The 10,380-nt window shown below is 36.3% G+C and overlaps 1 protein-coding gene across 1 annotated transcript; it reads right to left on the bottom strand.

Annotated features, from left to right (window-relative positions):
- LOC109714076 (mediator of RNA polymerase II transcription subunit 15a-like) lies at window positions 1,764–9,648 on the bottom strand. The gene is made up of 10 exons (XM_020238489.1): window positions 9,562–9,648; window positions 8,659–8,782; window positions 6,282–7,493; window positions 6,079–6,149; window positions 5,328–5,402; window positions 4,063–5,037; window positions 3,159–3,497; window positions 2,638–2,832; window positions 2,460–2,548; window positions 1,764–2,192 (listed from the first exon to the last, which is right to left on the bottom strand). The coding sequence occupies exons 1-10, from the start codon at window positions 9,646–9,648 to the stop codon at window positions 1,973–1,975; spliced, it is 3,387 nt and encodes a 1,128-aa protein (XP_020094078.1). The 3' UTR covers window positions 1,764–1,972.

Raw genomic sequence — 10,380 nt, 5'->3', positions numbered from 1 at the left:
AGTTTTAGGAAGAAGAGACTTTAGGACAGTATTGTTTAAATAGCATTTTTGCAGAAACTCCAATCAGAGAGAATTATTGCATGGAACGAAGTCTATAAAACCAAAATCCAAAGGCCTTACAAGCTACATGTAAACCATATATACATGCCATCTACCACCTTTAGAGCTCACAAATCATAAGTTTGCAACCTATTATCTAAGCATCAATTAGCCGCGACAATTAATAATGTTAAAAAAAAATCTATCATTCCTTACATGCGAAAAAAATTATCAAGAACCATGATTTTTCACATATATATCATTTTAAGTGTTGTAGGTCATATCTATTAGTTTATGTTTAGATTGTGAGCGAGTTTTGAAGACCATGGTCCACCAACTATGGTTCATCTATTTATTTTTTTCCCAAGTAAGATAAGAAAGGCCTCAAAAGATACTGCAACTTCTATGAATTTTCACGCTACCTGCTTTGTTTATTTTATTTAGAAATAAACTTAGCTGGAAATATGAATCAACTAGGATTCGAATTTGGATCTCGGATACCGACCACCAAGCGCTTTGCCACTTGCTCTAGGACGGTCCGTAACTTCTATGAATTATTTCTGAAAAGGGAGTAAAGGGAGCAAAAAGCTTAAGGAGGGGTTTTTAGTTCAATAGTCTTCTTCTAAAATTTTATTTTAAAAATAAACCTGTTAAAATTTTATTTGTAGATATAGTCTTATAAAAGCGGTGAATCATTCACCGCTTTTAAAAGCGGTGAACCATTCACCGCTTTATTTCTTTTTTTTTTCTTTTTATTATAATTCTACGATAGTAAAAGCGGTAAATGGTTCATCACTTTTATTATTTTTCTACTACTAAATAGAAGTTATGAATGCGGTGAATCATTCACCGCATTTAAAGGTCTATTTTTATAATTATTTTTGTAAGAAAATTATTTTTATGATTATAAAAATTGATAGGATTAGTTATAAAAAATATTCGCTTAAGGAAGAGGTAAGTTGTACCCCAAGCCTGAGGTGAGTCGTATCCCCAAGCTGCAGCATATGAGTGAGAGAACCCACTAGAATTATGAAGGCACCCACCCACATGCCCTGAGCCCCATAAAATGATTAAATCCTAACAAAGCTATTGAAATAATATGGAATAATAATGTTTTCACCTACCCCAGATATTCCATTAAAACTGAGATTCTTATTAAAAGTTTCCAGATTAGTTATTCCACACCTGAAGCTATAAAAAGCCTTCTCAAAAGAGCTGCAAAGAAAAAGGGAATCATCAGTTTGATGGTCCCCTCACCCCTCCTTACATATTCTATAGCTGTAAAACACTTCCTTATATCTCCACTGCTGTATGTTCAGATCCATCTAGAAGTGTTACACAAATGCTAGGCCATCTAATTTCACAGTGGGATATGAAACAATGCAACTCCTTTAGACCAGAACTTAACAAAGAATGCAACCTTCTCCTGACACTAATTAAGATTATAGAGAAATAGAATATATATATATATATATTTATCTTTAAAGTGTTTTACTCGTAAACAGAAGGGCAAAACTAAATCTCTCGGTCATTAAAATATCGGCATTTTCAAACTGAAGGTAATACATGAATCATGAAATTCATGTAAAAATGAAGCATGATGCATAAATAGAGTATTGGTATGCAAACACTATATAATGCGAACAGAGTAGAAATGTATTTTCCAAATGCAACTATTTTGAAACTTAAAGAGTAGAAATGTATCTTTTCGGCTTTGAACCCATCTTCTCTACAATCATAAGCCCATTCTCCCTATTAGGAAAACAAAACGAAAGCAAAGCACTTCTATAGGTAGTCATATTCACATAAACACTACACCTTGCATATGTACACTAGTTCAGTCAAGAAATGACAAGATCACCTTCTCTTTAGGCATCCTGTCTGAAAATAGCAACCATGAGACTCGAATGATTTGGATTGAGCACATGGCATCCTAAGTTAACTTGTCATGCAGTGGCATACAACTCTGCCAGCCACCAAATCTTGAGCTGAAAGTACCTCCTCCATTCTGGAGAGCATACTCTTCTATTACTTTCCGCGCACATGCATCCCAACCTTTCGCGATTGCTCGGAGCGACATCGGCTGTGAGAGGCAACACAGATACATGCTGAACCTCGACTGCATCCGGGTTGAAAGATCTCCTGATTTTATGCTGCAAGTTTAATTGTTAGAAAGAAGTGCCGGAATCGAAAAAAGTTCTTTATTGTGAGACCAATTATTATAGGCTTGTTTAGCTCGGCTGGCGCTTCAGTAGAAGTTCTGTCAGAGCAGAGCTATTCAAACAAGTACCAACTGCTTTTCATTTAGTCTTTTCAACAGCTTCCTACTACATCAGAAGTAGAAGTTCAAATTGAAGCTTCTGCTTTTTTAAAAGCCTGTGCATTCTGTAAGCTTGAAACAGAAAGTGAATTTGATTTACCTTTCTTCGCCAAGCGGATTGTCTAGAACTATGGGAGAACATTTGGGATAATTAGCAGGAACAAGCAATCTCAAAGGCATGATTAGAGACTGCAAACATAGAAACATTATATTACTACTGAGGGAAATCTGTGAATATATCATTTTATTTACCTGTATCTTTTTAAAATTAAGACTACCGGCTGAGATGAAGCAAGATGTGATTTCAAGCTTGGGCTAATGGACACCGCGCTGAAGGACAGTTTGATGATTGTTCCTTCATGTCCTTTGGATGCAGCATCATTGAAATCTTTATCCTCATTGCTTATGCTAAGCACTGTGTCAATCAATAGTCGATTTATTTCTCGGATCTCATCAACCAAAGCGTGGCCAGCCTGCATGACGATCTCAAGTAGTTCATGTTGTTTATCAACTCCACTTGAAGAGAAAAAGTACTAATTTATTGACATTCCTTCAAAATAGGAAACAAAAACTAAAAAGAGAAAAAAATATATAGTAAATATAATTATCGAGATTAAGAGGTAAGGTTAAGACTTGCAAATAAGAGTTGGTGTAGAATGCATAACAACGAAGGTTTAATGTGGTAATTTTTTTTTTTAAGAATAATCAGTGAACATGACTACATGACATATAAAAAATGTCATTTATGCAAATCATCACATGATTTACAAATAAGAAAATATTGTGCATTAGGACGCACCGCAATTTTCCGTCGCTTGGAACAGGTAGATGCAGCAGACTCTGATTCGGATGTAACAACACTATAGGACTCATCCAAGCCATCACTCTTTCCGCCAGTTGATGAAACAAAACTCGATGCAACGGAAGTAATATCGCGCTTCATCTTCTTTCTCTGTTGTGAAGAGAACTGTTGGTCTTGCAAATGGCGCTTTGTGATCACAGCTAGATTTTTACCAAGAGAAGGTCTAGGTCTAGAAATACAGCCTGGTGCCGAACCTGCTATTCTGCCAGTCAGGTTACCAACGCCTAAAATATCGTCAACTACGGAGTGAAGCACCTCTGGTGACATTGATTGTACCTGAAATAGTCGGAACTTGATTATGGTTCTAAAATCAACAAAAATGCAACATTATACATGTCAAAACATTGGTAGTTATTATTTCAACCTGTAATCAAGATTACTAAAGAAGGCACAGCACTCAGTAACAAACCTCTCAACATTCTTTCCAACTTGAAGTGCTTATGATTACTTTGTAAACATTTTTACACCTTTATTAATGCACTCAAGTTATAAATAATTATTCCAATTGATGCCTAAAAATTCAATCTCATAACTGACGAATATTAATAGTCAACTAGTCCACGATATTGATTTTTTGCTTTTCTAAAAGTTTATCAAAGATACAACAAATAGTAGTAGATTATAAAGTTCAGAATGGAAATATAATTTTAGTATATTATAAAAGATCAAGAAAGCGCTATAAATATGAACAATTATGCACATCATAACAGTATGATGCACACACTGAGATTTCAAAACAATAAGCATATTGTGTTCAATGATATACTATAGAATTCTTGCTGAGACATTTAGTTATCAGGAAATAAAAAATAGCTGAAAGAAATCAAATGCGATAACTTACTGACTTAATCAAGCGATTTATTGGTTTTTCAGGTCCATTAGTATCATCTATAACTGAAGGCTTATTCTCCTCAGAACTGGAAAAATTTGAAAGCAATGGAGAAGATGATATCCCGCCAAGTGTGGTGACACCATTTGGTTGGGTTTGCTGCGAAGCCACCGTTGTTAAATTATGCCTACAATTTGCAACACTTGGTACTGCTGAAGTACCGGAAGTTTTCTCAGTTTCTTTTAATGTTGAAGGTGCATAGAAGGATGAGTCCCCTTTTGGAAAATGTAACATCGGAGTGTGCTGATTCTGAGAAGTAGAAGTTGGCAGACAAGAACTCATGTTTAGTGCATGGTGATGATAATTATCACATTTGTCTGATTTGAGGCCTTCACCTTGTCTTATTCCCGGCTCATCTTCACCATTACTAGACTGCGGAATTTGATGTATTGCTAAATTCGTAGATTGCTGCTGCTTATGTTGTTGGTGAAACTGCTGCTGTGGCAGCTGCTGCTTTTTTTGTTGCTGCAGCAGCAGTTCTGTATTTTGCTGTTGTGACTGCCCCTTCAAATTCTCATTCTGTAGGGCGCTAGAACGTTGCAGGGGACTAATATTAGATTGCAAGGTATTTAACGAATTCTGACGAAATGAATTGGTCTGTTGAGATGAATTATCGGAATGTGGCGAGGAAGCTATTCTGCTCGGCTGCAAATGCAAGGTATTTGCATGGCATAATTTGGTGAAGGAACTTTCATGATTTGGATCCGAAGTAGAAGCAGGCTGTGAAGGAACAGATTTTCTATTCCTGTTTAAGTTAATTAAACCTGATATTTGCCTCTCCAGTTTAGCGAAGTTTCCCCTAAATGCAAGATCAATCCTGCTCTTCGATATTAGTAGAGACTTTAGACACAACTCCGTTACGCACTTGAACTGTCTCAATTTGTTAAACCGTTCTGCTTGGGGTGAGGACAATATTAAACCTTCATCCTGGAAGCCAATAAGACATGGAGATTCTAATTAGATTAATCTACTGAATGCCTTGAAGAAGAGAACTAGATTTAACGTGATTTTTCGCTTATATATATTCTAGGATACGAATGTGCATGCTGCAATATATTGTGGATTCACAGTGCATAGCAGCATGCACCGATAACACAACCAGAGCAGGATGCAGTACTTATCATTCCTAATCATGGACCGGTACAGTCTCAACACTCCAGACCTTCATTATTCTCTTAGAAAGTAAATTTAAGTAATTTTAAAAAGAAAAACAAAACCTGCTGAATCAGTAGAGAGAATTTTTGATGTAGATGCTTAAGTTCTCCGAAGTACATCTCCTTCATGGACTGGATCTGCAATTAAAGAAAGTCATCAAATTAGTATGGTTCTGGAAAATTCATATACATGTGATACAAAAACAAGTTGTTTAACAGGATCATTCTCAAGTATCGACTTCATAATCTCAAGCATGCGCTCATCAACTTTTTGCAAATAGGTTCAAAGCTCAACATTCAAATCCAAACTCCCTGTGCATAGAGTTTTTCATTTAAGCAGCTTAATATGAAACTGGCTAAGCAGCTTAATATGAAACTGGCACTATTGATAGCAATTAAACAAGATGCCAAACTAAGTTTTGTTATACTTTTGGTGTTATGAATATCCACACAACCAAGGCCAACTAAATTGATCTGCTGATCGATCACCTTATTAACTGAGAACTGAGATCACAGAATCCTTGGGTTTCTGGACCTAACTGATGAAGTTAACAAAAAGAAAAAAAAGTAATTTAAGGCTTAGTGACCTCAAGGCGAAGCACAACCATAAAGAGTCTCCTCTTCAAGGGGATGAGAGAGATATATGATATCTCATTAATTCCTTCTCTGAGGAGAATGGCTTCCTTGAGAAAATTAATCTAGCAAAAGTTAAATGCCAACATAACTCCCTAAACTTGGCAAGAAGAAATGTTCTAAAACTGGAGGAAGTAAAACTATGATACTGGACCTAATATCAAAAGAAAAGAAAATTAACCTTTTGATAAAGATCCTCTTGCCAATCCAATTGAGTTGCACTTTCCATCTGAGTTGCAGTATCAACAGGTGCTGTAAATAAGTAAAGCAAGAAAGCTAAGAAACCAGGAAAGAGCTAACAGATTGAGATGGCACATACAAGTTTGAACAAACACTTCTAAGTATAACTTGTTTTCTTTGAAGGCTCCAAGTTTAACTACTTACAACTAGATGATGCCACTAGAGTCTCTGCATTTGACGGAATAGATTGTTTGTTGTCCTCAATAATGTTTTGCGGTCGAAGCACAGAATCTGAACTCTGAGGATCATCGGTCTCTTGTTTCAAAGAATCTGGTTGCTGGTGCATAGCCGATTCTCGCTGCAACTGCATCATTGTCTGAATGTCTGAATACAATTGCTGCTGAGATGGCTGGTGTCGAGTCTTCTGAGATTGTGATTCCAACAACATCAGAGACGGCTGATGAGTTTGTAGTTGTGGTACAGCATTAGTTACCCCCAGATTATCTGCTGAGTTTTGACAGTTCTTGTGTATATCTGAGAAAATCAAGACTCCATTTTGTTGTCCAAGCAACTGCCTCTGTTGCATATTTGAAATGTTGGACCGCTGGCCTATTAACTGCTCACGCGATGGCATAATAGACTTTTGAGGAGTAGAAATGGATTGTCTCCGAACAGAACTGGACCTTAACTGACCAAAATTTAGTGGTGCATGGTGTTGCCTCCCAACTGAAGTGGACTGTAGGTGTTCGTGAATGGAAGATGGTATAACTTGTCGAACTTGATTTTGCCTAAGGTTGAAGTTTGAATCCATGAAAGATTGATGAGGAGACTGAAATTGATTTGGCAACAATGAGAAATGTTCTCGAGGCGGTTGCTGTTGCATGTTCGATTGCAAAAGAGATTGGTGTCTACTATTCTGCATAGGTAACTGCCTAGTATGGTTTGCATAGAAGTGCGAATTCTGAACCTGTCTTTGTACAGTGTTGCTATTTGGTACTTCATCTTGACCTAAAGATCTGTTTGGAGAATTTCGTAGAACAACAGGTGCGCACCGCATGTTACAATTTGGACTAAAGCTAGTTCCGTGCACAGTTAGAGAGTCGGTAATTTTCCGAAAATTCTGAGGTGTAAGTGGAGTGTTCTCAGGAGAATGCTCAACCTTAGGCACAGCAAGGGGTTGTCCCTGATTACTAACTTGTGACTGTACAAAAGAATTTTGAGAGCCGGTTATGGTGGATACATTAGGCCCTAAAATGGCTGGAATAGAGGTGTGATTGATAGGCCTATTTACGGACTCTGTTGGAGAGTTTTTCTGAAAATTCTGTGGCAGAAGTGGGGCATTTACTGGAGATTGCTCAACCTTGGGAATTGCATGCAATTGCCATTGATTACTAACTTGTGACTTTGCACCAACTTCTGCTGTCAGGGAAATACATCAAGGTTGAAGACGTATTTTTGTAGTGAGAAAAATCAAAGCATAATAATCGTAAGTTTAAAGCCTATAAGAGAGCACCAAATTAATAGCACAATTATAAAATTCAAATATTTGCCATTTCAAGAATCTTTGTACTTCTTAATAATATGAAGCTTGTCAGAAATAATAGCACAAAATAAAAGAAAGCATAATCTGCATACCATGTCTCAAAGGCTAAACAAGTAGATGATGTTGCAGCTTATAACCTACGCACAGAGTCTAAACTCTTGGCTATGCTACTGTTAATGCCAACTTAATGCGTTTCAGAAATTTAACAACTAAGCTGAATTGAAGAATGACATTATCGAAACAAGAAATACAGCAGCTCAGCAGCCTTTATATAAGTTCATTATAGTCAGAGTTTGGTTACGAAAGCTTGAACTAGAATGGTGACCCAGAATGGAGTGGGCAGCAATAGTCATTAACACAGGACCAAACAGGCCCTGAGTTTGCGAAGAGACTGTAGATAAGAATACAGAGCAACATATTACTACTAGGGCTTACCTTTACTGAGGTTGCTTGAATATTCATGCAAGTTAAGGTGGAGCATTTTGAAAATTGACATAAAAGCTTAAGAACATCAAATCATGACAGCTTTGTCCTAAGATATATTTTTTAAACGGGAGGCATCTTCGCACTAGAACATGAAATTTCAAAAGTCGTCTAAACAGACTCTTTACGCCTCTCAACTGCCTTTGTTAAACTTGACTTGTATGGTAAATAATGGATAAAATCATCAATTTAATCAATTGTGGTCACTCAGAGATATATTCTCAAGAAAACCAACAAAGGAATGACAACACAGAATTTGGGTAAGTTTAGGCTCTAATCAATGTATCTGAAATGTTCCAGGACCAAATTGCAGAACTTGGAATTTCTACAATGAAACTTTAAGCGCATTACATCTTAAATGCAAATAACTTGTGGGGGCTTATCTGAATTCTGTATTTAACAGTATAAGTGGGCTTTCACATATGCATCCATGGTTCAACCAATGGAGCTACCAATTGTTGAATAACATATTCTCAGGTCATTGAAGCATGGATTCAAGTTTGGCTGTTCAATTTTGCATTGCATAAGAAGTGCTCAGAATGTTCGCACGGATACCTTTATTTGGAGGTATTTGGCTTTCTGAAAAAAGATTTGACGTTGATGGACTGGTCGAAGCATCCTTCTGAATCATGTCATCTAGTGCCTTCATTTTCAAAGATATTTTTCTCAAGTAATCATTCTGGAAAACCAAAAGAACGGAAAATGGTTAGGCGTCATGAGTGACATTAATTTAACAGAGTAAAAGGAAATTAAGATTAGTCTTTCATTGATCAGTGATGAAAGAATCTATATAGGAGTTCCAGCTGTAAACCTAATACAATTAGTTAGCCACAGATTTAGGTTCATAAAAGAGTATGAAAGGAGAAGTCACCAGGGTTAAAAGAGTGAACAGCGCTGCAGTAGCTAAAAGAATCAATATCATATATTTGCTGATAAAGAAAATGAAAGGACCAGACCAGCTTGGAAAATTAATTAAGTACTCCGATAAATAGTACTCCGATGTAGTACTGCTTTTAAAATTCTCAATCAGTTCAACAAAAGCAGCTTCATATTTAAAGGTTTCACAATTATAGATTGACAAGAATTTAAATTCAAACTATTTCAAGCTTGAGTACTTCATGACTGATGTATCTAAACATAATTTTATCTATGTTCATAGTTTTGGCTATGAAGATAATATTAAGTTGTAAAACATGCATACACATTGTCTTCTTATCTCTTAATATAGTTATGCTGATTTTCTCTATGATTTATCACCTAAAGTGAACCTCCTCAGTTCTCCAAATAGGATACCAATACAGAAGTTACATAGAACAGTGTTTGTCGGGGTAAGCATGCATATGCGTCATACACGAGATCGCGTATGTGTCCCTTTACAGCAAAAACAAGCTACGAATATTTGCTACCCACAGCATAATGTATGATACTCTTTATGTCAGGAAAAGTTAGAGAACAAACCTGACTAGTAGCAGTAGTAAAGTGCTTCTCTTCGACTTTACTAGCAATAGCTCTGAGCGCCTCAGGTACACTGTTCTGCGTATGCATCTTCAGTTTGCCAATTCTGTGCACAGAAACATATTTATGTAAAATCCGTTGGCGAAAATATTATTTAGAAGCTATAAGCAACATACAAAAGCTACTGAATGAAAGTACAAAACAGCGTAGATACTAAGAAAAAAATTATAAGAAGATAAATGTGATCTTACGAAGATAAACTGAAAACTATTTCTTTCGACGGATAAAAACATTCCTAGCTAGTAGATATTAATAAATTGCACTTCTACCATCTTCTTCGAGGAACCTTGCTGTCGAGTTGATAAAACCCAGAGTATTGGAGATTTCAGCCATAGGTAAATTGCTACTGAAGTAACGTATCTTCTCAGCAATCAAGCAAATTAGAGAAATATATAGGTGAATTGCGCTGCTAGTTCCCAAACTTCTAGCCAAGTTTCACTTTACTTCTCGAACTTTCAAAAGTGTTTTGCTTTGGCCGTTACCTTAGGAGAAAAATTGTTGTCTGCACTAGGTGCATTTATAACTATGTCATCAGCCCTTCATCTGTCTCATAGTTTCAGTCTAATCATCAGATTTCTAAATAGAGAAAAAGTTGCAGTGGTCAGATGTACAGACGCATAGGGTGCACTCAGAAAATTTTTCGTAACGATTAATAATAATACCAATGATCGTAAATTTTAGCATCAATCAAAAGTTTAGAGTGTCAAATAATAAAATGAAACTTATTTGAAGTTCAAGATTAAGTGATCTCAAGAAGGGAAA

The sequence above is a fragment of the Ananas comosus genome, linkage group 8, assembly GCF_001540865.1.
Source record: "Ananas comosus cultivar F153 linkage group 8, ASM154086v1, whole genome shotgun sequence".
In the NCBI taxonomy this organism is placed as follows: Eukaryota; Viridiplantae; Streptophyta; class Magnoliopsida; order Poales; family Bromeliaceae; genus Ananas; species Ananas comosus.
The sequence above is the reverse complement of the archived record's forward strand: the minus strand, read 5'-3'. Positions and strand labels throughout refer to the sequence as shown.

Excerpts from the sequence above, each read along its gene's own strand:
- LOC109714076 (XM_020238489.1), bottom strand. The coding sequence starts at position 9,648 with ATGCATACGCAGAACAGTGTACCTGAGGCGCTCAGAGCTATTGCTAGT. Across the intron at positions 7,494-8,658 it reads CCAAATACCTCCAAATAAAG|AAGTTGGTGCAAAGTCACAA; the intron begins GTATCCGTGCGA and ends CCCTGACAGCAG. Across the intron at positions 2,833-3,158 it reads CCAAGCGACGGAAAATTGCG|GCTGGCCACGCTTTGGTTGA; the intron begins GTGCGTCCTAAT and ends ATCGTCATGCAG.